Source organism: Arachis stenosperma, chromosome 8 (genome assembly GCF_014773155.1).
Source record: "Arachis stenosperma cultivar V10309 chromosome 8, arast.V10309.gnm1.PFL2, whole genome shotgun sequence".
Lineage (NCBI taxonomy): Eukaryota > Viridiplantae > Streptophyta > Magnoliopsida > Fabales > Fabaceae > Arachis > Arachis stenosperma.
Window position 1 is genome coordinate 26,722,454 of NC_080384.1, and position 26,271 is coordinate 26,748,724.

The following is a 26,271-nucleotide window of genomic DNA, read 5'->3' on the forward strand; positions in this document are numbered from 1 at the left end:
TTTAATTTTGGTTCAACATTATTCTTATTCAAATACAAATGGGTCACTCGACGGAGAAGGAAAGGGAAAAGAAAAAGAAAACTAGGGGGCGGTGAAATTGCAGAGGGACATAGCAATAGCAATCGCCGTCGCCATCTGAAACTTAAAATTGCTGAGCATGGATTCGCGCCATGCATCTCTTGGTCGACGAACGGTATAAATCAACTCTCTCTTCCCTCGCCTTTCTCCATCACCACGTTTATCATATTGATTTTTCTTTTCTTGGTGATAATTTTCTTTTATTCGATACGTGATGGTTTATCCATGTCTGAGTTTTCGTTTGCATTGAATGATTGATTGGTCTCAGCTGGAGGAAATTCGTCAGAAGAGGGCGGCGGAGAGATTGAGCAAGACATCTTCGGGGCCAGATCTGAGCCAGATTCCTAGAAGCTCCGGTTAGAATACTATCCATTTAATATCTTCCACGATTTCTAATATGCAGTATCGGTTCCTGCAATGAACACGATTTTCCTTTTCCTTTCTGGATTCAGAACTTGCGGGAATGACAAAGTCTGAGAGCGCCAATAGATTGTCTGAGGTTACGTGTTAAGCATGCTATTTGATACGATGTCTATTTTGTTTATGCCTTTACACAATGAATTATCTGATTTGGTATTGAAACCCCCCTCCCTTTTTTCTGTGCGTTTAAAATTATATAGACAGACATTAGTGCTGTATTATCTCAACTAAAAGACCTGCAAAAGAAGAATACAGTGTTGGAGGAAGAAAACAGGAAAATAACTTTCAAGGTGAACCTTCAGATTAATATATATATATGTTACTTGTTTATTTGAAGCCAATGAAAGATTAGAAGTTAACAAACTAGGCTGATTGTATTTCTAATCTGTCAATTATTGCAGCTTCAAACAGTGGAAATCGATAATGACACAATGCGCAAGCAATTGAATGATCTGGTAAACAAAAGAAAGTTGTTGTTGAATTTCTGTTTTCTTCTTTTTGGGTTGGAGTTACAAATCTGATTATAAATATTACTGCCTCGCGAAATTGGAATAGCTTTGCACTTTTGCTTTTCAACACGTGCATTGTAGTTTTGAGATTTAATCTGATTCATGCAGGAGCAAAATACAGTGCCATCTCTCAGGAGAGCTCTCAAGGATGTTGCAATGGAGAAAGATGCTGCAGTTGTTGCACGGGTAACTACACTCACATGATGTATTCATGTCCCCTAGTTGCTCCTTATTTTTTATCTTTCACTATCTATATGACATCATGCATATTAGTGCAGGAGGACCTTTCAGCACAACTTCGTACCCTGAAGAAGCGTTTGAAGGAAGCAGAAGATGAGCAATATCGTGTATGGTTGCTTTATTTTAGATGAAATCCGTGCAATGTGGTGTAAATTTTTTATTATAAACTCTTGTTTGCTCTTGTTATAGGCTGAGGAAGATGCAGCTGCATTGAGAGCTGAATTGAACTCAATTCAGCAGCAATCAATGACAAGTCCAGTTAATGCAATTTCACCACTTGGTCCTCCTCCAGATCAACTTCAAATATTGGAAAAGGAGTTAGCTGGCTTAAGATTACAGTTGCAGGTGATGTTATGATATAAGCCTTTTACCAATTGTGACGTCGTTTTTTCTGTTTGTGTTGCTTTCTGAATACCGATGGTGATTAAAATCTATAGCGAGAGACAATGCTGAGGCACCAGGAGCAGGAACAATTGGCAAAAGAACAAACCCGCATTGTAGCATTGACGTCCGAAAAGCAGGAGTTGGAAGAGAAACTCAACTCCATGTCTAGAGAAGCTTCAGGTTCTTTTCATCAACACTCCTGCACAAGTTACAGTCAATTTTTAAGGATTTAACTAAAGAATGCCCTAAGGGCATTGGTTATAAATTTAAAAGCTTAATAGGGAGTTTTGACTCTTCCAATATATATTATCAATGCATTCAATGCATATTAAAATTTCGTATTTGTGGTGTCCTTAACTAATGCCCTTGGAGCACTTGTTATCAAGACCCAAATTTTAAAAGCTTAATTAAACAAAGCATGATGCCGTTCATGTATGTAACTAGTTGCTCTTCTTTTATGTTTATGCCATCCTTGGATCTGAATTCAAGACCTTTGAAGCCATTGAAGAGATTAGTGGAAGCACTATGCTTTTCATATATCAGTTGATTCTTTGTTTATTACTGCTGTTAGTGGTGTTGTATGTTATTTGGACTTCAAACTGATGTATATTCATAGCCCATGATTGTTTCATTTCAACTATTCTTTGTACAAATGACTGCATATTTACTAGCGAGAATTTCTATGGACTCAACATTTGGTTCTGATTCTCACATTTGAGTTGACATTTCATCTAGTAGATTTGATGCACTATAACATGTCATTGACCCTGGCTTGTGCAATGCAGAAGTCTCAGATAAAGTAGTAGCTAACAAGCCATTATCTATGGTGAGATAAACTTCTTTATCATGGATTATTCAGTGAATTAATTTCTTGACATCTGTGAGCTGATTTGAGTTAGTTTGGTCTAATGTTGTTTCAATTTCCGGTGTATCAGGAAGACAAGCAAAAACTTGAAAGGCAGTTGCATGATATGGCATTAGCCATTGAAAGGTTGGAAAGCAGTAGGCAGAAACTTCTACTGGAGGTATATCTACATTTTATTAGGTACTTTGCTTTCTATATTCCATTTTGTCTCGCTATTGTTTTGAACATCATGTTGGCAGATTGATTCTCAATCCACTGAAATAGAGAGACTTTTTGAGGAGAATTCTAATCTCTCAAATTCATATCAAGAGGCAGTTGGAGCTGCAGCGAGATGGGAAAACCAGGTAACAATCTGCCCTGTTTTGTGTCATGTTTAATTTTTAGATCGTTTTTTGGGGGGTTTCTGATTTTACAAACAAATATGATAGTTTCAGGCTGTAAAGAATTTTGCTTCTTTGGGTAAATTGTCTGCTGACATGTGATGATGCAGGTACTGGAGTGTCTTAAGCAAAATGAAGAGCTTCGTGGGATTCTAGATAAATTAAGAATGGAACAGGCTACGAGCTTCCAGGACAAGGCTCATGAGATTAGTTCCTCGGCAACCACGGCTGAGATGGCATCTGTGAAGGTAAAGTACTTGCCTTATGCGTAGCATATTTGTCCCTTACTCTGTGTTGTCTCTTCATGTTGGCTTGATGGGTCCCATGTGTTACACATCCGATGTCTAAATAAACTGCCACATTAGATCTTAAGGACAGTCTGATTTTTTCTTATGGAAAACTTGTTGAGATCTCTCTCTGCTGCTTTGACAATTTGTCATCCACACATTATTCTTTTGCACCTTTTTGTTCATGTGGCAGGGTGCACTTGTAAAAGAACAGAGTAGAGCAGAGGCACTATCAGCAGAAGTCATGCGGCTTTCTGCACAACTCGAACAAGTCAAACAAGCATACGATGGCATTACACGCTTGTAAAGTTCTATCCATATTTTCTCTCTATGATGCCCACACTTGTTCACTCTGGTATTAAGTTTATTGCATCAAAGTTAATGTAATTGATATGTTGCAGCTATGGGCCAGTTCTTCGCAACATTCAAAGCAATCTTGTGAAAATGAAGCAAGACAGATCGTTGGCTGTACAGTGATGGCAATGAGGAGTTACGGGATGATAATATACTATTGCATTTGTGAAGCGATGCCTTGAAGACGTGTATTTGTATGGTTGACATATTCTTGTTATTTTTTTTCACCATCATTAATATTTAGTTTAATAGAAAAGAAGCAAGATGGTTTCAATATGAGCAATTTTGTTATACACTCAGCATGTGAAGCCTTTGTTAAACTCAAACATGAATTTGCAGAACACTAGAAGTCTAGAACGCCCATTCTTTGTACCATTTCAATTTGTATAGTAGAATCAAAGCACTATCACTTTCTTGAGTAGAACAATTAATTCTCATGAATTAAATTTGGGGGCATTTCGATTTGGATTTCAGCAGATATCAATAGTTCAATACACACACAACACTTTTTTTATATAAATAATACTAACCTTCTACCGTACGACTCATCGTTTCTGCATATTAATTACTATTCTTGAAAGTTAGAATAACCATTATTTGAAAACCCGGTGCACTTAGTATAGAGACCAATTTGGCATTATAAATAATACTTTTTTTTTATACTTATTTTGATATATAAATTTCCTTGATTCTTTTTCTTTATTATAAGATTCAGTGGTTCTTTATCGTCATATAGAGACCAATATCGCGTCATCAATCATAGCTTTTTCTGTTATATTTTATATATATATATATACACACACACACGGAGAATTTCTTGATTCTTTAAGCAACCGAAGTATTAAACCCATGAAATAAAATAACGTGGGTTAAGTCATAAAAAATGCACTCAAATTAATTTAGAACTGATAAAAATGTTTTTAAATTTTGTTATTAACAAAAATATTTTCAAATAATTTAAAAAATATACCAAAAATATTCAGTTGTGATTAGACCTATTTCATTAACAAAAATATTTTTTTGCACTTTACACATTACTCTTTTCTTTTAACATAAAACATCTCAATTCATGAATAAGTATTTTTGTCTTATTTTTAAATAATTTAATAATATTTTTGTCAATAATAAAATTTAAAAATATTTTTACCGACAATGAAATAATTCAGGTTTATCTTTTTGTGGTTTACCCAAATAATGCATCATCTCAATCTTGCAAGCATATGTATTTATTTATTATGGTTTGCATTGATTAAAAATTAAGCCAAAATGGATTTTTACCTGCCTCGTTAGAAACAGGCATCGAATCTCTGTAAAATATTAGGACCACCATGTAAAAGAAGACTCTCAAATTAAAGCAATATTTCTGTAGCATATACACTTTTTTTGGGGTAAGACCCCGAGGTTAAATAGTATTATTCCAATCCTATTTATAACTATTATGATGGTTATTAGAAAAATGGTAGATTTATAATAGATACACGATAAAAAAATTTTACACAGGAAATTCACCTATAAAATTTTATTCCCTCTCCTTACGATTAGGTACTACTTACTTAATTTTCTGCCATATGCCTGTCTTTCCCATTTTTTCTGTTTATTACAAATTTAGAAAGGTAAATTATACTAATACCATACTTTTTTATTCATAGAAGTATATATTATACTAAGCTAAAGATTTTATTTTTGACTTTTTTTCTTGTAAGACATAATATATTTTAATTATTTTTAAATTTTAAGCAGGCTTTCACTTATTAAGAAAAATAAAAAGATTGACCTTATTACCGAATAATAAACGATTGTTTATTGATGTTTTAGATAACAGTGCTAAGTATCATTTTTAAATAGTTGCAGAAACTAAAAATCTTTTCAAAAGATATATGACAAAAAAATTAATATAAATTAAAATAAAATTAATTTATTTATTCCAATCAAATTAAATAATTAATATGATTGATGAGTTATAGGTAACGTAGTCAAATAAAATATTAAATAATTTAATATTCATTTCAATCAAAATACATAAGACAAAAAATTAATGCAAATTAAAATAAAATTAATTAATTTATTTCAGTCAAATTAAATATTAAAAAATATAATATTTATCTCAATAAATAATTAATTATATTTAAATTATATCAAAAAAATAAAATTCTATGTTATATGTTATTATTTAAATTATTGTTTTAGTGGTTTAATTTATTAGTTAAAATTTTAAAATTAATTATATTTTACAATAACAAATTTTAATTATAAAATTTATTTTTATATTATGTATATTTTGTCTCAATGGACAATTTTTTTTAAATCCCATGTCAATTATGTTATTAATCGAAAGAATACGATTTTAATAATATAGAATGGATATATAAATAGATTAGACCTATGAATGCATGCCTTTATTTGCTAAGAGAGCAAAATTCAATCAATGTCCGTTTATTCCGGGTGACTTTTTCGACCATGAAAAGCAAAAAACATAAAAAAATAATAATAATTAAAACAATTATAGTACCTATCAATCATTCTCATTAGCCATCCTTGATCGTTCTGCTATAAAAGAAAAAAAAATGAACAGCAAATGTAAGCTGGCAGTGTGGTCTACTTTATTTCTTTTCTGTTTCTCTTATATATACTCCTTAATACTTCATCACTTAGCTTCTTACTTGTGTTGTCAACCATGAAGTTCAATGGCTTTTGTTTCTGCATCAGAGGGCCAAAGAATAAGGAAAACGAGGTGGAAGATGATGCTGACAAGGGAAACATCATCAAAGGTGGTGAAGCTTCAAAAATAGACGCAGCTCAGGGAGATGCTGCTGCGGTGACCGCGGCTGCTGACGGTGGTGGTGGTGACGGAAATGGCCATGGCCATGGCCATGGTGGTGAATCTGGTGCTAGCTGATTTCATTTATGTAGATAGAGTAATGGTGAAACTCAACTTATTATTATTACATGCGTTTATAAGTTTTTTATTTAATACAAAAGGTTATGTTGTCTTTATGTAAAGTTGTTAATTGAAAATCGTTAGATGATTTAATATATTTGACTAAATTATTATCTAATGACTTTCAATTATCAATTTCACACGAAGAGAACGAACTAATGCATGTGACTTTTTACTTTTATTTAATGTATGGCTATGTTTTATTTGCTCTACCGTTTTGTATTTGAATCTTCATTTTTAGTCCTATATATGTTTTTCAAGTTTTATCTATAATGCTTGATCGCTTCACTTGAATCATAGAACATTTTTATATGGTTTGATATCAGATTCAATTATTCTGGAAACTGAAATTTTGTCGTTCAATGGTTATCTGTAACTCTTGTACCACTGCGAAGGATTATCTTAAAGTAACATTTAACTATAAGTTAAAGAATTATTCTCTCAGATTAAGCGAAGGACATACCTTAGATAATTAAGGATCGGATACATTTTTAATGGATAAAAATATTTTAACCGTTTATAATTATGCATAGTTAATTCAAGAAAATAATTAAAGATAGTTCTGTGATTCTGTCTATCAACTATAAAAAAGTGTGTATCTAGTTATATAAGGCCGGTAGCATTACCTTTGTTTTTTTTTTTTACTATTATTATTGTCGAAAAGAAAAGAAACAAATAAAATAACCAAAAAGAACGATTGAATGTAATTAAATTTCAATGCATATGTACAACCATTTCTTTTTCTAAACATATGATTAAATGACACGTTTCAATATTTCTCAAGCAACGACTAAATGGTTGCAACAAGAAGGGAAGCTGTACGAGAGTTGTTCAAATCGCTTTAACAGAAGTCCAAAACAATTTTGGATTGGATCTTGTTAGGGAGATAATGAACTATTTGTATAATGTGTATAGTACTAGGGATAATAAACATTTTTCCAATATCTTGTCAAAATATTAAATTGATTCTTGATCTTTCGAATCTAGCGCTCTAATATCATGTCATGATATCACTCATCCCAAAAGTTTCAGCTGATGGAAAAAAATAACACTAATAATTATATCTCTAATACTCCATAAACCTCTATTATACACATTGTACAAGTATTCAATTGACTTCTCATACTTTCCCTTTTGGATTACTTCAACTTATATATTTTCATGTCTTCTTTAGGGTGTAGTTATAAACTCAAAGAAAATATCCCAAAATTCAGTTTCCAAATTTGCACTAAAAATTTCAATAAAATTTTTTGGTGATCTCAAATTACTAATCGAGTCATTTGTATTGATCCTGAACCAAAATTCTGGTGAGGACGTCAAGCCACGTGGATAATAGAAAATTCGGCCAGCTGACATTGTCCAAATTAAGCTAAAAATATGTGTAAAATTTAGTTGTATGGTAAAAATCTGATTTTAATACATTGTTAGTATAAAATAATTTTATATGTATATTAAATTATATAATATTACATTAATAAAAAAATATATTTTATATTAATTACGTAAATAATTATATAAAATATTTTATGTCTTTGGAATATTAAAACAAAATTTTTTTAACAAATCTAATAAATTTAATATGTTTACTATACATTTAATTGAAAAGCGTCAATATATTTATAATACAGAGGAGTGCTAGGACCAATAACTTTTGTGATTTTTAACCATCAAATAGTTATTAATGATATTTTTAATAGTGTGAAATTTCATCTAATAGTGTAAGATTACTCATTTTCGTTTTGCTAGTTACATACTGGCCAGAATTTAATAAAGTTGCTGACCCCTAAACTTTTTCTATAATATATTCTCTTATATCCAAAAGTATGTTCTGCTTTTTATTGAAATAAATAAAGAAAAAAGATTAATTCTCTAAATACGCACGGCTGCAAATAATCTCCAAAATGCGCAGCTCCATCTCAGATCCATCACCCATGAAGTGGATATATACTCCACCTCAGCTATGGTGCCCACGAAATGGGCCAGGTTTTCATTACCTGGATAGCGCCCACGAAATGGGCGTTTCATGCCCAGCGTTCGCGAATTGGGCCATGACGATGGTGGTACACGCGAAATGGAACCAGATGGATAAGACTAGCGGACCAGACATGAAATGGACCTAAAGCAGTTGTACTCCACACGAAATGGAGCCTAGATTTCGCTATATAAAGGGCTGTGGTAGACAGTTTGCAACCATGGTTGGAAATAATTGTTGCGCCACGGAGAAATTAATCTCCAACAACTCTCTCCCATCTCCATCTCTTCCCCTTCATCCCTTCTTTGTAAAATACTGAAGTTAGTATTTTGTTGTTCCTATGGCTACCGAAAATGTCTACGTTATCATATATCCTAATGGAGAAATTTTTCTTACATTTGAAGGTGTTACATTTGTTTGTGACGATCCAATGTGGATAATGATCCTACCGCAAACATCGTTGTAAGAGCTAAAGAATGTGATCCTCATGAATACCGGTATGGTCGGAAAGAAGAAAATCACGAAGTTGACTTAGAGAATGCCAGTTGCAGTCGCCAACTCATTTGTGTATTAGAAAATGCAAATTAAATCTGACCAACAAGTTTTGATGATGTTTTCTTATCATCGGAGCATTGGAAGTATATACTCATTGGAGCTATGTGTGTGTCTCCATGATGTTGGTGGAAGCTCCTCTAGTTCCAATAATCTGGTGCAACCTGGAAATTTCCATGCCGCCGATTTGATGCCATTCCAAGAGATTGTTAGAGCTCCGAGTCCCACCTTCAATGCCTTTGTGACGCACGAACAAACTGCAGGAAATCGTTGTGCACGTTCCTCCCCTTCTAACCAAGTTGCATCCCTAGAAGGTATTGTTGACGGGTTGGCAAACACTTCCGACAAAGATGAGATCAAAGATGATAGTGGTGAAGAAGCAGAAGTGGTTCCTGAAACCCAACCCGTTTACCGCGAGAAGGATCTTCCAAGTCGTGTCGAATTGGTTGGTGGATCTAGCGGCACTCCAGGCCACTATCTATCTTTAAATCTCGTGGCAATGGATTCGACCACCACTGAAGACACACCGAGCAACTATGCTTTGTCCGGTGAGATGGAGCTGTAGGTTGGTTTGAAATTTCTCAATAGAGAAACTGCTATACTTGCCGTAAAAAACTACAATATTCGTAGAAGTGCAGAACACAAGGTGGTAGAGTCAGATCAAACTTGGTATGTATGTTGATGCAAGCAGTTTAGAGACCAATGTCATTGGAAGGTTCGAGTTTCGAAGACAAGGGCATCCAGATTTTGGGTGATTCAAAAATACGAAGGGCCTCACAATTGTTTGGCAAGCTCGATGTCGCAAGATCATGCTCAACTTGATAGCAAAGTCATCTGCCACCATATATATCCCATGGTACAAGCGAATGCTACTATTTGCATAAAGGTATTGCAAGGTTCCGTCGAGTCAGCATACGGGTACAAGGTTTCTTACAAGAAGGTTTGGCATGCAAAGCAGAAGGCAATTGCCAAAATTTATGGTGATCGGGAGGAGTCATACGACCAGCTCGAAGATATTTCAACGAACTACAAGCTTTCATTCCAACTAACCTTGTTAATTGAAAGTTATGTTAATTTATAAGTTGGAGTCCTTACAGCATGGTTTTAATTAAGTGTAGTTGTATCAGGTACAATTATTGACCTCCAAACGCGTCCGAACTATGTTGGCAACACGTTGGACCGGCACAGTGTCATATTTTATCAGGTTTTTTGGTCATTCTCGTCCTGTGTTGAAGCCTTCAAGCACTGCATGCCCCTTGTATCAGTGGACGGAATACACTTGTATGGAAAATACGCAAGGACCTTGTTGATGGGTATAGCGCAAGATGGGAATAACAACATCCTACCCATTGCTTTTGCAATTGTCAAAAGGGAGAACACTGATTCGTGGTTCTTTTTCCTATCGAATCTAAAGAGACATGTAACGACTCAACCAAGGATACTGCTTATCTCTGATCGACATGCAGCAATAAAGGCTGCTTTAGAGCGGGCTGGGTGTGGATGGAAACACAATGTGTACTGTGTGAGACATATTGTCTCTAACTTTGCAACAAGTTTCAAGAGCAAGGAAGCAAAAAGGCACCTAGTCAACGCGGCGTATTCTAAGACACAAGAGCTGGCACAGTACTACATTGAGTTAATTAGCAGCGAGGATCCGGTCACATCTCCATGAATGATGGCCTGGATCCGAGGGTTAGAGCCGCCGAAGTGGTTACAGCATCGTGATAAGGGCCGTCGATACGGTCACATGACAACCAATCTGTCGGAGTGTATCAACTCAGTTCTCAAGAAAACTCGCAACTTTCTGGTCTGTGCAATTGTGAAGTCTACCTACCATCGTCTTAATGCATTATTTGTCAAGAAGGGTCGAGAGGCACAGTCGCAGATCGCATGTGGTCAAGTTTTTTCACAATTCCTGTAGAAAGCAATACTGGCAAATAGAGAAGGTATTTCCCAAATGCTTGTTCAGTCGGGAGATAGCGGCCGTCGGGGGTACAGTGGTTTAGGGTTTACCTAGAACATGGCAGATGTGACTACGGATACTTTTCGGCGTTGTACTATCCATGTGCTCATGCGTTGGCTGCATGTGCACATGCAAGGCTTGATTGGCAGCGTTATGTCACGGCAGTGTATTATGTTGAGAGCGTGTTCCGGGTTTACCAGATGGAATTTCCTCTAATGCCGAACAAGGAGTTGTGGGCACCATACGATGGTGAACGCGTCGTTCCCAACCCCCATCTCCGATGAACAATGGAAGGACGTCCGGTGTTGACGAGGACCAGGAATGAGATGGACAAGGTAGAGTCGGGACTTGGAAAGCGTTGCGGACTTTGCAGACAACCGGGTCATACAAGACGGAATTGTCCGCATATTTCTTCTACTTAGTATTGCATGTTTCCAGTTATGCCATTTCATCTAAGTCGCTTTGTATTTTACATTATAATGAAGCATGTTTATTGTTGGTTGTTACTTTCCTTAAGCTTACAACATTGAGTTTTTGTTACATATGTTTTCAATGTTAATTAAAACGAATTTTGGATAAGTAACCATCATTATAGAAATGTGGAAACAACAAAAAACAAGTAAATAAAATAGATATAACCCAAACATACCTAACTTAAGCTATATGAAACATCACAAGGAAATATAAAGTACATGAAACTAAATACTATGTAGACTCCACTAATGGTTGTCGTGACCCAATCTCCCACCTGTCCCACGTGAAGGAGCTCGAATGTCACGGTGAGGACGACCTGTATCGGCCTTTTCCACGGCAAGATCAGCCCCTATGAATGAAAGACGTCGGCCTTGAATGAAGGAGACATCATAACTTGGTCGTATGCGGACGTGCCACCACCCATCGTCGTTTCGGGGCGACTGTCGATGGAATGTATCGATATTCAAGGGAGGGTGGCGCGGTCCTTGTTTTCCCCCAAATTGACGCAACACTCTGTCGATATTGAAGAACTCAATCCACCGGAATAATATTAGAGGTATAACTAAGGTGTAAAAGTTTCCATGAGGATGGCCGAGAAATTCAGCAGGCACTCTCAACAGAATACGAGGATCTATGTATGGCAACCAATTAAACTGCAAGCAGAGGACTATAACATAAACACATATTAACACGAACACCATAGATAAATATCAACAAAGGATAGACCGTACCTCATCCACTTGCAGATTGTCCAACCTCAGGCGGTGCCTAAGTAGGCGTTGCTCAGCGTAGTCATTGTGTTCCTTCTTCCCCGCCCACCTGATGGAAAACGAGTACGTGCAAATAAGTTGTATACTAAACAACAAATCAAAATTTATGACGTAAGGAAACTAAACAGGATAGGCCACATGATACCACACCTTGTTGCTAATGGAAAACTATGCGGCGTCGCCACATCTAGTGCCCAGAATGATAGGCCGTAATAAATCTACGACATTAACAACGTATGATAGCTAGCCATACCTTCAACGGTGTAATCTGTTGCCAGGCACATGACTCGATATAACCAACAAAGACATGTGCTACCCCAACTATAAGTGCTGATGGCATCAAAATTGCCTTACAAAGGTAGGTAACAAACGTGGACTGTGTTGTTGGCCTTGTCCGGCAGTAGCACGCCCCCTCCAACAAATACAAAATGTAACAACGGGCATACTGAATCAAGACATCATCTGGTACGTCAAGCGGCATCTGTTGAAGACGAGTTTTGATCCACTTTAACTTTATGTTGTACTTCGTTGTCCCGACATGTCCGGTTGGAACATCACCAAGTAGCTCTTGGCACCATTGCCATATATCTCTCTGGTGAAACTTGCTCCATGACCTTAGAGTACAAAGTCTCGCCATCAATAGGTAACCCTAACTACATTGCCACATCCTCCAATGTTATGGTACACTCATCCCATGGGAGGTGAAATGTGTGTGTCTTGAGTCACCATCGTTCAACAAATGCACTTATCAGTGGATTGTCATACTCAAAATGCTTTATTAATGATGCATAATAAAATCCTGCTCGTCGTAAATATGGTTCAAGTCTTTGCCGCTTGACATCCATGCTTGGATCTGCTGGCTCCAACGTGAAAACATCAACAAGTGTGCCATGCGACGTCAGAACACGTGCGGGCTGCAACATCGAAACAGGAAGAGCACACTTAAATTTACACTAGCAAATATTAAATAATGATAAAGACTAATAACAAAATTAACAACAGATGATCACTGAAACTAATCTTATGAATCAAATGCGCGACAATGTGAACTTCATCTAACCGATTAAGATTTTCTTCCACGTTAATACCATCACCATCGCCCATGTTACACTTTTCTAATCAAACCACAGCACAAATTTATTAACCAAAACACACTTTTTTTTAGATCTCTTTTCCACGATTTATAATTCTTAACCCTCTCTTCCACAAATTTTCAATGCATGCTGCATTTGATCCCCTACCCGTCTCCCCTTTATATACACATCAATTCATCAACCCCAACCATGCCACCCCATGCACCCAATGCATGCTTGTATGGGGACTGGAGCACTGGAATCTTACAGCCTTCACTTGAAACCCATACGATTTTATTACTGCTGTCATTGGTGTGCACATTTCGTGGGCGCCGCAAAAGAGATGGGCCATTTCGCGTGTGCCAGACACGCCATGGTCCAATTCGTGGTCGCCGCAAGTGACATGGCCATTTTGCTGCTGCCGTTACTGATGTGGTCCATCTCGCGGTTGCCAGGGTTGAGATGGAGGTCAACGCCTTTTTTGTCAGGTCATGTCTCCATTTCGTGGACGACTACTAGGAATTGGTGGCTACACCCATTTTATGGGTGATTAGCATGAGATAGAGTTGCGTATTTTCGAAATCAGTTTCATGCATGCGTATTTAAAGAAATAATCTTTTTTTATTTATTTCAATAAAAAAGTCAGTATGTTCGAAGGTCTATTATAATATTATTATATGATCAAAATATACTTTTTACCGAAATAATTTGCAAAGAAAGAAGAATATAAAAGCGATTTTGTTAGGTAGATAATAATTTTTGTAAACAATGTGAATAATAAATTTTAAAATTAGTCTAATAAAATAAAAAACACACTACACCTTTATAAAAATTATAAAAAATATAAATAAAGAAAAAAAATTACCATATATATAACTATATTATTCATTAAACTCATTATCTACCTATACTTTTCTTTATAAAAGAGATACCGGATCAAGCAATTAAATTTGACTTGTTAACAATATGGTCATGCATTCTACTAATCCTTAGGTATACATATACTTGAGATTGTGATTAATTGCCAATAAAAAAATGAGTTATTAAATTAATTATTATATATTTATATATTATTTAATTATTTTAATATATATTTAAATAAATAATTAATTTAATAATTAATTTTAATATATATATATATATATAGCATAATTAATTTTTAATTTGATAATAACAAATTATATATTTATTCATAAAATACTGATATTCTTTTTTTTATTAAATAATATTTTCATAATAAAAATAATATATACATTCTAAAAATTAATTATTAATATATTTATATTATTTAATTTATTTTAACACATATTTTATAATTTAATATATATTTTATACGAATAATTAGGTGATTAATTTTTTATTTATACATAGCACAATTTTTTCGTTATTTTTGATTGATTGGTGGTAAAAGTAGGAATATACAAGAAATGAGGGTGAAAAACTAATTTCTAGATAAAGGAGGAGCAAGTTGGTGCATATATGTGACGCGTGGATTGATGTTTGAAAAATCAGATGCAAACCTATTTATATTCTTCTCTTTCTTTCTCTCTTTCTCTCTCCATTTTCTTCTGTCTCATACCATCGACATTGTTCTGCTCCTTCTTCTGTTTCTCCCTTTCCCTCTTCTCCGTTCCACTCAGCTCCAACTCCAAAAACTCTATCCCAAACCCTACAACACCCTTCCATTTTTCAATTTTCCATTTCTCCTCTCGATTTCTTCCGCTCAGCTCCCAATTCCTTCGAATCGGTGGCCAAGAGGACCAAATTTGAGAGGAGACGCGATCGATAACACGCACACCCCGACCTTCCAGAATTTTCCCTCATGGCGGCCTCCGCAACCACCAGCCAGGTCTATGTCGACGTCATCGAGGACGTCATCGTCAAGGTTCGCGACGAGTTCGTCAACAATGGCGGCCCCGGCGACGAAGTTCTCAAGGAGCTCCAAGCTGTAATCTCATCTTCTCTGCATCTATTTTTTTCTCTCTCCGTTCCTTATTCTGAAATCTTGATATCTTCTTTGATTTGATTTTTTTCCTTGTAATTGCATGACTGGGATCCGTACTTTCTTGAAATATGATTTTATGTAGTATGCAAGAGGTTTTGTTGCTCAGCTGGTTGATTTAGGGCCTGGATCCGATCATTTATTCGAGTTTCAGTTTTATTTATGGATTTCGTATTATTTCTTGTTATTGAGTTATGTTGATGATGTATTTAGATGTGGGAATCAAAGATGATGCAAGCTGGTGTTATTGTTGGTCCCATTGAGAGGTCCAATGGAGCTAAGCCAACCCCTGGTGGTCCAATTACTCCGGTTCATGATCTTAATGTGCCTTATGAGGGGAATGAAGAGTATGAAACTCCTACTGCTGAAATGCTTTTCCCACCTGTGAGTTTTAACCAATACCATAATCATAAGTTTTTACTTCTAGGGTATCCCTTAATGTGATTTCATGAGTTAACAACTTCGGGTTTTTAATACGGGCTTCTCTTTGAATGTGTAGACACCCCTGCAAACTCCTATGCAAACCCCTTTGCCAGGAACTGCGGATAATTCTATGTATAACATACCTACTGGACCTAGCGACTACTCTTCTTCTGGAAATGATACAGGAGGAAACACTGATTTAAAAGGAGGACTACCAAGTCCATACATGGTAACGGATATTTTGTCTTATCAACTCCATAGTTAATTATATAAAAAATTTCCAAAAAATTTCCCCATGTGTGTTTTCAACTTTCCATTGTTTTAGTTTCTCCATCACTATTCTCTGTTTATGCAGTTGATCCAGTGGATTGCCATTGGCCAAGACCTTGTTATTAGATGCACATGAATATTTTGTTGTTAGTAGTATTATTGGTACATTGATATTGTCCTTAAATCTTGCAGCAGCAGCAGCCTCCTTCTCCTTGGATGAACCAGAGGTCTTCACTTGATGTTAATGTTGGTTAGTCCCGTTTAAATTTAGGACAGTGTTTAATTGGATTCCTTTGCAAAATAATGATGATGTGTATTATTGTAGCTTATGTGGAAGGGCGGGAGGATGCAAATAGAAGAACTTCTAATAAACCCTCAACGCAGGTACGCATTATAGTGAAGTATTACAGAAGAATGCTTGTGCCTTTTTGTTAAAATTTGGTGAACCCTAATGGTAGAGTTCTTTTGATGAAGCCATCATATATGTTGTGTGTGATTTTGTCTAGAATGCTAACTCTGATCTTTAAGATTAAAATATGATAATCTCATTTAGATATTGTTAATGCTTGGAAAAAACCATGCAGGACTTCTTCAGGGCACCCACAGGGAAGCGAAAACGTGATGATTTGCCTTCACAATATAATGCTGGTGGATATTTACCTCAGCAGGATGGAGCTGGAGATTCTGCATCTGGACTTCTTGAAATTGAGGCATGTTTTTCTTCTTATTGGCCAGCATGATTTGATTATTTATTTATGTATGCTGTCATTTGCAATTAGTTTTGTTGTGACTTGACTAATGATGTAAGTAGGCTAGTTGTCAGCTCTTTTTTCATTTTTAAATAAAAGATAAATAATCTTCCCATTGTTATTTTCTTGATTTGTGATTTGACTTAAACTGAACGGATCAAGGTTACATGTTGGTAGACATTAAACAGCGGTTAATTTGTTGATTGCCTGTCTATCACTCTATTACCGCCAAAACTTGTGTTGTTTTCATCTTTAAAGCTTGCCTTATCTAAGGTTGGGATTTTACATCAAGGCCTTCAATTAAAATAGAAAAATTGTTGAAGACTATATTAGTTCACCAGAAACCAAAATGGTCTATGTTTTATTGTGGATGAAATCATGTATGCAATAAACATGATACCACGAGAAGAGATATCAGGTTAGTGCTTGGGTTCCTGGCTCTGTCCAAATCCCTTTCTTTGCTAAGATACAAAATTTTCCTTCTCAAAATGGCCAGCAGTATGAATATTTACTCAAAGCCTCTTATGGATTTATCATAATGTTTCAATTGTCAGCTTCCTACTCTACTCCTGTGTATTGTTCTTTTGGTTTTATGTAGTACATGTACACAACATATCTATTTCTATCTATTTATTATTCATGGACTTGCATCTGAACAGTCAATTTTTCAGGTATGTGGAAGGGGAATCCCCATTAATACACATCATACTACTACTAAAGAAAACATGCTTGCCGATGGACAGTGGCCAGCTTGTAGGATTCCTCAACTTGATGGACCAATTCCTTTTGATGATGATGTGGTTTCTACTCCAAACGTGAGTAGACACACTTTTCTCCTTCTCTTCTGTTATGATTTGAGTTATGTATTTAGATGTTTACTTATTCTAGTTTTCTGTTCTCTTTCTTTTGTGCCAAAAATGGATATGACCCCTTGAAATTTTGGTCTTTGGTAAAGAGAGGCATCTTCTTGCAATTTAACCAATAATATATGTTGAAAGGAGGTTTTAATAGCCACTTTTAATTTTTTTTTTTTACGGAATCTCATTTATAATCCCCTCAGCAGCAGATTGGTTTGGTGCTAGGTAGCAAGGATAATTATACATTCAAGTACTCACATTTTACATGGCTGCCTGTGTTCACTTTTTTAGTGTGAAAAATATTAGCTCCCTTTTCCCTGGTTCTTAGCTGTTAAAAAGAGTAGTTTGATTGCAATTCTGAGGAAATATGTAGGCATGTCAATTTATTAGAGGCATGAAATAAGATAAGGTCCTGGTTGAATGGGCAATTATCTGAAAACTCCATATGCTTCATTGGACATTTTTATCACCATGTCTCGTTATTCAACCGGTTTTACTGGATTTGTTTGATCCTGTGGCAGATATATAATTATGGAGGAGTGTTCAATGAAGACTACAACGTTGCAAATACGCCTGCTCCTCCTGGTATACCTAGACCACGGAAATATTAATTATATTTCTTAGATTTCTTTTGTGGTAATGACAATCACAAATATTGATGATGATGATCTACCTTTTTATTAGAGGTACCGGCAAGCACTCCTGCACTTGTAGCTGAAAATGAGGCAGTAAATGATGATGACAACAACGACGATGATGATGAACCGTTAAATGAGAATGATGATGATGACGATGATGATGATTTGGATGATCTGGACCAAGGAGAGGATCAAAATACACATCATCTTGTTTTGGCCCAGTTTGACAAGGTGACAACTGACAACCTTCCTCCACTTTGTGTTCTTTATATATGCAGTGCTAGAGTTGCATAATCAATGGTTTGGGGCTGCAGAATCCTTTTGTGACTAATAGTCTTACTAAAATATAGGTGACACGTACCAAGAGCAGGTGGAAATGTACATTAAAGGATGGCATCATGCACATAAATGATAAGGACATTCTCTTCAATAAGGTGTGTAATATTATATAAGGGGAAGAAACGATATTCTATTCGTCCTACCTTTCGAGTTTTTCAAATTGTCATGATGAGTTACTTTATTTATTGTGCAGGCGACAGGGGAATTTGATTTCTGATTTTGTTGGAGTGCTTTAGGTTATAATAGGTGTCAGTTAGTGTTTCGTAATCTTCCTTTGATTATTAATTGCAAGCTTGAGGAGGAGAATGGAGACAATTGTTTTTGATGTTGGCCTCTTGTACATAATGGATGAGCAATTTTTTTCCCCCTTTAAAGATGATTAGGTACTCAGCATTTCCTGAAGTGCAAATCTGGTTATGTATGTAGTTCCTTCTTCGGCTTTTGTATAAATAGATATTTTGGTTAATTTCAGAATTGCTTTGTATGATAATAATGGAATTTATGTAGGCCTGGTTCAAAGTTCAAACCATGATGTGTCTGGATTCTAAACTTGCACAAGGCATTGCTTGATTGAACAACACATGAACAAGAGCATGTGATGACTGTGTTCGGAAACTATGATTTTGGTCTATTATTATTAAAGAACAATATGTAATAAAATTTATTTTTTTTGTCAATATTTGGTCAATATTAAGTTTTAAATATTAAAATTTAAATTCTAAATTTTAATATTATAAAAATAAGATATTAGTCTAAAATATGGTAAAAAATATTTGTCTCCTAACATTTTTTTAAAAGAATAACTATCATTTGGTTGAATTTTAACCCTTTTTATATTTAATAGGAAACAAATATTTAAAAAAAAATGGAAACAAATATATTTAACATCTTGAATTAATTGTAGACCTATACTTTTGCTCTCTGTTTAGACTATCATGGATATTAGTTTCTCATATTAAAGATTAACAAAGAAGTGATGTGATTTGAAGAACATAATTTGTAATTGTGTTATTAATAAGACTTTTAAGGATAAATAACTTTTTTCCGATTTTAATTCAGATAAAATAGTTTTTTTCTTTAAAAAAATGCATTATAGCCCTCTCAAAATTGTAAAAATTCTACTCTTTTTACTTTTTACTAACCATGATCCTTTAGGTGCTAACGTTAACGAACATACCATTGAGCATTGAGGCACGTTATATTTTACAAGACACTTTGCATGTTATCCTTAGTGAACTTTAAATCAATTACAATTATAGTTGGTGAAATTTGTTGTACTTTTATCTTTTATTTGGTGTCATGAATTGCAATTTTCTAGATAATTATTTTGTAGACCTAAAATCTTTTAGGTGACAAAATGATAGTTTACCAATTTTCAAAAATAAGACAAAGATAACAATGCAAATTTAAAAAAAAAAAATATTTAATATATTAAAATGTTTTGAAGGATACATAGTTTTCCAGTTCATTTCTCCCTCACTAGTCACTACCAAATTATCACGAGAGCATAGAGAGAGCGAGGAAAAGATGAGAAAAGAAGGAAGCATATATTGACGCGTGGATTTATCTTTAAAAATCGGATGCAAACCTATTTATATTCCTCTTTCTCTTTATTCTCTCTCTCTCACTCTCTTTCTCCGTTTCTTCTTACCATCGACATTCTTCTCTCTCTTCGCCGTTTCAGTCAGTTCCCACTCCACACTCTCCAAACCCTATAACACCATTCCAATTTTTCATGACTCCTCTCCGTTTCTTCCACTGAGCTCCCAATTCCTTCGAATCGGTGAGCAAGAAGACCCAATCGGAGAGGACACTCTACAATACGCGCGCACTCGCGCACCCTTAGAGCTTCTAGAAAATTTCCGTGATGGCGGCCACCGCAACCACCAGCCAGGTCTACGTCGACGTTATCGACGATGTTGTCACCAAGGTTCGCGACGAGTTCATCAACAACGGTGGCCCCGGCGAGGAAGTTCTCAAGGAGCTCCAAGCTGTAATCTCTCATCTTTTCTCTCACTCCGTATTTTCTCTCCATTTCTTATTTTGCTTCCTCCATATCTTTCTCTTCTATCACATGAATGATATTCGTACTTCAATTGAAGTATCTTCGATTTAGTTTGCAAGATATCTTGTTTCTGAGCTGGAGCTGGTTGATTTAGGGTTAGATCCGATCAATTATCATTTTCCTGTTTAGTTTATTTATTGTTATTAAGATGTTTACTTTTTGTTTTATGATTTATTTAGTTGTGGGAATCAAAGATGATACAAGCTGGTGTTGTTGTTGCTCCCATAGAAAGGTCCAATGGAGCTAAACCAACGCCAGGTGGTCCAATTACTCCGGTTCATGATCTTAATGTGCCTTACGAGGGGAATGAAGAGTACGAAACTCCTACTGCTGAAATGCTTTTTCCCCCTGTGAGTTTTGACCAATACCATGATCATAATTTTGTTATGCTAAGGTTTAAGTTGCCTTTAATGTGATTTTTGAGTCGGGAACTGTGGGTATTTTATGTGATTCTATTTTTCTGAACTTGCAGACGCCTCTACAAACTCCAATGCTAACCCCGTTACCAGGAACCGTGGATAACTCTATGTATAACATCCCTACTGGACCGAGCGACTACACTTCTGGAAATGATACAGGAGGAAGTGCTGATATAAAAGGAGGACAATCTAGTCCATACGTGGTAAAGCTTATTTTGTCAGATTGATTCATTCATTGTATAAAAATTTCAGAAAAAATTTCCCATTTCTTTAGTTTCTCAATTACTGTTTTCCATTTATTCAGTTGCGTCAATTGATGGCCACTGGCTATTCCCTTGTTATTAAACCATGTAAGTGCATCTTTAAATTTTAGTGCATTCATATTGTCCTTAAATCTTGCAGCAACAGCAGTCCCCCTCACCCTGGATGAACCAGAGGCCTTCACTTGACGTTAATGTTGGTGAGTCCCCTTTAAAATTTGGGACAAAATTAATACGGCTTTGTGTAATGTAATGACGATGTGTATTACTGTAGCTTACGACGAAGGACGGGAAGAGGCACAAAGAGGAACTTCTAATCAACCTCTGACACAGGTAAGCGGAGCCAGTGAGGTATTATAGAAGAATTGTTGTGCCTTGGTAAAAATTGAAGGGATCTTATGCTAGTGTTCTTGTATGAAGCAGCAAATATTCCTATCTTGTTATATATATTAACAGGCTGATTTTAATGCTAAATATGAACTTAAAGAGTTAACATATGATCATCTCATTTGGATATTTCTTATGCTTGAAAAACACCTAGGAATTCTTCACAGCCTCCATGGGAAAGCGAAAACGCGACGATTTGTCTTCACATTATAACAATGCTGATGGATATATACCCCAGCAGGATGGGGCTGGAGATTCTGCGTCTGGAGTTTTCGAAATTGAGGTACATGTTGTTCTCTATTGGCCAGTATAATTTTATTTATTTATGGTGGGTTTTGCATCTTGTTTGTAAGTGTCAACCTTCTGGTTTGGAATATTTAATATTTCTGCTTTTATTGTAATGAGTTTGTAATTTATGACTTATACTGAATGAATAAAAGTTATAAGATGGACAATTCACAATTTAACTAGAGCTACAGTAATGTGTTAGGCATTTAACCGAAATTAATCTGTTGGTTTTCACAATAATCTATTCTTTTCAAAAGAGCCTGTGTCGTTTTCAGTTTTAAATCTTCCCCTACTTAAGGTTGAAATTCAAAAAGCTTTCAAGAAGAGAAAAAATGGTTGAACACTATCTAGCAGATATTTCTATTTCTGTCAGTTTATTAAATATAGGATTTGCATTGAACATCAATTTTTCAGGTATGTGGAGGGAGAATCTCCATTAATGCACATCAAACTACTTCTAGAGAGAAAATGTCAGCTAACTTAGAGAGGCCAACTTCTGGGATTCCACAACTTGATGGACCAATTCCTTTTGATGATGATATGCTTTCTACTCCTAATGTGAGTAGAGATACTTTCTCCTTTTTATTATATTATATTTTATTATTATTATGGGGTCTCCTTTCTGCTATGATCTGAGCTTGTAATGGGATGCTCTCGGATCAATTATTTTTTCTTCTTTGCCTTTACATCAGCATATGCATTAATTATGTTGTTTACTTATTCTAGTTTTCTGTTGCACTCTAACTCTTTGGGGGAAAAGGATGCATAGGTCTTGTACTTTTAGACTTTGTTAATATGTACCCCAGATTTGCATTTAATAACTCTCTACAATGTTAAAGTAAGGTTTCAATAGTAACTTCTTGTCTAATTTAATTTGATTGGATTGGGGACTCACTGGTAATCTCTTGAGAAGCTGATCTTTGGTAAGTTATTATAAGTAAGTAGCAATGGAAGTTGTAAATTTGCATGCATAGTTCTCTTTGATTTATTGAAAATATGAGTTCCTTTTCCCTGTTTCTGTGCCAAATACAGGACTTCAGTTGTAGTCTTGAGGAAATATTTAACCAGATCAAATTCTTAGTGGTTAAATTTTCAGTTGATGGTGGATGTCGTAATATAATTCGGAACCTGAATTAATTATATACTTGACAATGATACATATCACACTTGTTTGCTACTTTTTGGTGGCTGATAATAGTTAGCCAAATAAGCGGAAATAAGTAATATTGGATTCTGAAATTCTATTTCTTTGGTAATTCATTCCGTGCTTCATTTGGCACTTTCCTCACCATGTTCTATTTAATCATCTGTGATGATTCTTCTGATCATGTGGCAGATATACAACTATGAAGGAGTGTTGAGTGAAGACTACAACATTGCAAATACGCCAGCTCCTCCTGGTATGTTGAGAACATGGCTATATTAGTATTTTATCTTAAAGATATACGTATTGCTGATGATGTTTTACCTTTTTATTAGAGGTACCAGTAAGCACCCCTGCTCTCATTGCTCAAAATGAGGTGGCAAATGATAATGAAGAAGAAGATGATGATGATGATGAGCCATTAAATGAGAATGATGATGATGATGATTTTGATGATCTGGACCAAGGAGAGGATCAACATACACATCATCTTGTTTTGGCCCAGTTTGACAAGGTTACCCAATCTTCATCCACGACGAGTGCTTATTTGATAGAGTGCTGTTGAAATATGATATAAATGGTTTGGGTTTGTAGAATCCTTTTGTGAATAAAAATCTTACACACACTACAAATATAGGTGACACGTACAAAGAGCCGGTGGAAATGCACACTAAAGGATGGCATCATGCACATAAATAATAAGGACATTCTCTTCAATAAGGTACCTTTGTCTTTAAGGAGAAACAAATAACGGCATTTTTTCATCCTTTCCTTTCAACTTTTTTTCAGAATGTTACTATGAATTCTACTTTACACTTGTGCAGGCTACAGGGGAATTTGATTTCTGATAGTGTTGGGGGGTGTGCTTTGGTGCTAAGCGTAAGCCATCAGTGTCGCTGATGAGTGTTCTGTAATCTTTCTTTTATTATAATTAGTCGAAAGCTTGAGGAGGAGAGGAATCCTTTATTTTATATATGCCTTGGAGACTATTCTTTGATGTTGGCCTGTTGACTAGTGTACATAAAGGATGAGCAATTTTCGGCCTTTAGGTACTGAGGCATCACCGTTTGTCAAGTACGTAGATCTTTAGTACTGTATAATTGTTTAATTTAAGAATTGATTTGTATGATAATCATGGGATTTGGCTTAATCACAATAGGCTAGACAAGAAGCTTGTTAGTGTTCAGAGGAGAAATTAATGATGATTAATGACTGTAGTATGTTTTCAATGTCTGCATCGTTGATGTATGTACCTTGTATGTATTCGTCTTCGCTATCCAAATTCTCACAAGTATATAAATTTTATATTATTTGTAAGTTTGCAGCAGTTGTGGCGTTTTATAAAAGACTTGTTACGTTCTCTTATGACAATCGCTTTCAATAAAAAGAAAAAGAGAAATTACCATCTGCGAGTCTCGTGAGTCGTGAACCATACCTGTTTGCAAAAGCAGCGAGTTAAACACAAGACAATGGATACTAGTAATACTCACATATTGATATGGGTGCCTTGCAATACGTGTCTTTTCAGAAGAACACAACAACGACAATAGTATAACCATCTTAAACCAACCTTAAATACTATATGCATTCATAAGAAATTCATTGAAATTGCAGAAAGGTCCTCACCTCCCTCCTTCAAAAACCCTACAAACTAGAGACAAAGACTAATGCACTCTATAGTACAATACTATCATATTCATTGGCCGTGGTTCACAAAGACGCATTGCTTTTGGAAGACACTGCACAAATTTGGCTCAGCAAATGAAGCGAAAGCTGGATGTTCCCACCCGGCGTTCAACGTTGAGGATGAGCTGTTTCTCTTACCTTCATCATTGCTGCTGCCATTATTATTCTGTGATGATTCAATCGATTGTTTAGCTGTAGTTTCCGGCGATAGGATGAGTGGCGATAACAAAGGAATCGCCTTGGAAGCCTCGCCAAACGGGTTAGCAGGGCGGCTGCCGATCACCTTTTCAATCTCAAGTGAAGCTGGTGCATGCATCTGTAGCCTTGTTGGGCACCCTCCTCCTGCTCTGCCTCTCTTTATCATCATCGTGTTATTCTTCCCTCTGTCCTCCATCACAAACGTTTGTGATGATGATTCTTCTTCCATGAAATCTTCTTTATCGAGCTGCATGTTAATGATCCTCTTATATCTTTCTCCTTGTTATTCTATTTGTTATGCAAAAGCTTATAACACTTCAGACACATACAATGATTCCAATGATAATCACTTTTAGCTTCACACTACAAAATGCAGTTTCAAGTGTTACAAAAAAGAAAGGATGATAACAAGAGAAAAGAATAATATGCAAAGGTGGTATACCTGATTTTCCTTCCTTCAGTAACGTAACAACTGTTTTTCAAACATGTGAAGTCAAACCAAAACGGTTTGTCCTATTTTTGGATGGTTCTTAGTTTTTTTAGGACGATGTGTCCCTCATAGCCTTTGTTCTCTCAGTCAAACTTTTACGGTTTCATCCTTTTCTTCTTCTTGTTCTTCTTTTTTTTTCCACCGGAAAATATGGAGGAGAAATGGGAAACAAGTATTTCCTGTTTTTGGATTGGGATTTTGGATAGTGTGTTTGCTTCTTTATTAGCTGTCTAATACATAATTTTAGTTTCCTTCTTTTTCTAGTTTTAGTTATATATCATCATTACTTACATTGTTAAGAGTAAAAGAGATTAATTAAAATCACATTTTTAAAGTATTACATATTTTTTTTATTTATTGTTTTCAATCGTGCCTTTAACTTTGTACAAAGTTTTATAAGAAATCTCATCTTCACTTATCATAAAGAAAAAAAAATGAGAAGAAAAGGAAGATTTGAAGTTTATTGTTAACAGAAAATCCATAAAGTGAGATGGATAGCTTCTGTTTTTACTTTTTTTCCTAACTCCTTTTTTTCCTTTGGCTCCTACCATTTCCATTTTTTTTTAAATAATATTGTTTGAAAGATAAAAAAAAATCAATTTAAACAGTATAAATTTATTTTATTTAATATTTATTAATTATCACTAGAATTAATAAATGCTGAAAAGACAAGTTTTAGGCTAATTTTTTATTATCTTCGCTATCATTACTATTTTCTAAAAGTGCTCTAAATTTGCAATGGAAAAAGTGAAAAACTAATATATATGTATAGGAAGCTCAGGTTATAATGTTACTGA

The 26,271-nt window shown here is 35.2% G+C and overlaps 5 protein-coding genes across 8 annotated transcripts; 4 read left to right on the top strand and 1 right to left on the bottom strand.

Annotated features, from left to right (window-relative positions):
• Positions 1-4: 4 nt before the first annotated feature.
• LOC130943669 (uncharacterized) lies at positions 5-4,058 on the top strand. The gene is made up of 15 exons (XM_057871650.1): positions 5-193; positions 347-434; positions 531-577; positions 699-788; positions 900-953; positions 1,116-1,193; positions 1,286-1,354; positions 1,437-1,592; positions 1,685-1,811; positions 2,417-2,457; positions 2,567-2,656; positions 2,736-2,840; positions 2,987-3,124; positions 3,357-3,466; positions 3,565-4,058. The coding sequence occupies exons 1-15, from the start codon at positions 158-160 to the stop codon at positions 3,638-3,640; spliced, it is 1,305 nt and encodes a 434-aa protein (XP_057727633.1). The 5' UTR covers positions 5-157; the 3' UTR covers positions 3,641-4,058.
• A 5,717-nt stretch (positions 4,059-9,775) lies between these two features.
• Positions 9,776-10,651, top strand: LOC130945667 (uncharacterized). The gene is made up of 2 exons (XM_057874369.1): positions 9,776-10,043; positions 10,215-10,651. Exons 1-2 carry the CDS (start codon positions 9,776-9,778, stop codon positions 10,649-10,651), a joined length of 705 nt encoding a protein of 234 aa, XP_057730352.1.
• Positions 10,652-11,661: 1,010 nt separating this feature from the next.
• LOC130945668 (protein MAINTENANCE OF MERISTEMS-like) lies at positions 11,662-12,823 on the bottom strand. Its single transcript, XM_057874370.1, has 4 exons — positions 12,440-12,823; positions 12,337-12,404; positions 12,148-12,235; positions 11,662-12,069 (listed from the first exon to the last, which is right to left on the bottom strand). The coding sequence occupies exons 1-4, from the start codon at positions 12,821-12,823 to the stop codon at positions 11,662-11,664; spliced, it is 948 nt and encodes a 315-aa protein (XP_057730353.1).
• Positions 12,824-14,784: 1,961 nt separating this feature from the next.
• LOC130943885 (uncharacterized) lies at positions 14,785-19,222 on the top strand. Of its 3 annotated transcripts, XR_009071907.1 has the most exons (12): positions 14,785-15,207; positions 15,475-15,645; positions 15,761-15,913; positions 16,147-16,204; positions 16,280-16,338; positions 16,539-16,664; positions 17,363-17,518; positions 18,082-18,145; positions 18,245-18,429; positions 18,549-18,632; positions 18,731-18,955; positions 19,045-19,222. XR_009071907.1 is itself a non-coding variant. In XM_057871963.1 (11 exons), exons 1-11 carry the CDS (start codon positions 15,082-15,084, stop codon positions 18,752-18,754), a joined length of 1,206 nt encoding a protein of 401 aa, XP_057727946.1. In that variant the 5' UTR covers positions 14,785-15,081; the 3' UTR covers positions 18,755-19,200. The 3 variants fall into 3 exon arrangements, 2 of the variants coding, with proteins under 2 accessions (XP_057727946.1, XP_057727947.1); XM_057871963.1 differs by having other exon boundaries at positions 18,731-19,200; XM_057871964.1 differs by having other exon boundaries at positions 17,375-17,518; positions 18,731-19,199.
• Positions 19,223-20,129: 907 nt separating this feature from the next.
• On the top strand, positions 20,130-24,329 carry LOC130943557 (transcription initiation factor IIA large subunit-like). 2 transcript variants are annotated; one of them, XM_057871480.1, is made up of 11 exons: positions 20,130-20,530; positions 20,782-20,952; positions 21,075-21,224; positions 21,424-21,481; positions 21,556-21,614; positions 21,823-21,951; positions 22,371-22,514; positions 23,293-23,356; positions 23,445-23,614; positions 23,738-23,821; positions 23,925-24,329. In XM_057871480.1, the coding sequence occupies exons 1-11, from the start codon at positions 20,405-20,407 to the stop codon at positions 23,946-23,948; spliced, it is 1,179 nt and encodes a 392-aa protein (XP_057727463.1). In that variant the 5' UTR covers positions 20,130-20,404; the 3' UTR covers positions 23,949-24,329. The 2 variants fall into 2 exon arrangements, with proteins under 2 accessions (XP_057727463.1, XP_057727462.1); XM_057871479.1 differs by having other exon boundaries at positions 20,134-20,530; positions 23,436-23,614.
• The last annotated feature ends 1,942 nt before the right edge of the window (positions 24,330-26,271 follow it).

Bases quoted from the DNA above. Each gene is read 5' to 3' on its own strand.
- LOC130945668 (XM_057874370.1), bottom strand. From the start codon at position 12,823: ATGGCGAGACTTTGTACTCTAAGGTCATGGAGCAAGTTTCACCAGAGA. The intron at 12,405-12,439 runs GTATGGCTAGCT...TTAATGTCGTAG, and splicing joins AACAGATTACACCGTTGAAG to ATTTATTACGGCCTATCATT. The intron at 12,070-12,147 runs GTACGGTCTATC...CTCTGCTTGCAG, and splicing joins ACAATCTGCAAGTGGATGAG to TTTAATTGGTTGCCATACAT.
- LOC130945667 (XM_057874369.1), top strand. From the start codon at position 9,776: ATGTCGCAAGATCATGCTCAACTTGATAGCAAAGTCATCTGCCACCAT. The intron at 10,044-10,214 runs GTTATGTTAATT...CCTGTGTTGAAG, and splicing joins ACTAACCTTGTTAATTGAAA to CCTTCAAGCACTGCATGCCC.
- LOC130943885 (XM_057871963.1), top strand. From the start codon at position 15,082: ATGGCGGCCTCCGCAACCACCAGCCAGGTCTATGTCGACGTCATCGAG. The intron at 15,646-15,760 runs GTGAGTTTTAAC...TTGAATGTGTAG, and splicing joins CTGAAATGCTTTTCCCACCT to ACACCCCTGCAAACTCCTAT. The intron at 18,430-18,548 runs GTGACAACTGAC...ACTAAAATATAG, and splicing joins TTTTGGCCCAGTTTGACAAG to GTGACACGTACCAAGAGCAG.
- LOC130943557 (XM_057871479.1), top strand. From the start codon at position 20,405: ATGGCGGCCACCGCAACCACCAGCCAGGTCTACGTCGACGTTATCGAC. The intron at 23,357-23,435 runs GTATGTTGAGAA...CCTTTTTATTAG, and splicing joins AAATACGCCAGCTCCTCCTG to AGGTACCAGTAAGCACCCCT. The intron at 23,615-23,737 runs GTTACCCAATCT...CTACAAATATAG, and splicing joins TTTTGGCCCAGTTTGACAAG to GTGACACGTACAAAGAGCCG.
- LOC130943669 (XM_057871650.1), top strand. From the start codon at position 158: ATGGATTCGCGCCATGCATCTCTTGGTCGACGAACG. The intron at 954-1,115 runs GTAAACAAAAGA...TGATTCATGCAG, and splicing joins GCAAGCAATTGAATGATCTG to GAGCAAAATACAGTGCCATC. The intron at 3,125-3,356 runs GTAAAGTACTTG...TTCATGTGGCAG, and splicing joins CTGAGATGGCATCTGTGAAG to GGTGCACTTGTAAAAGAACA.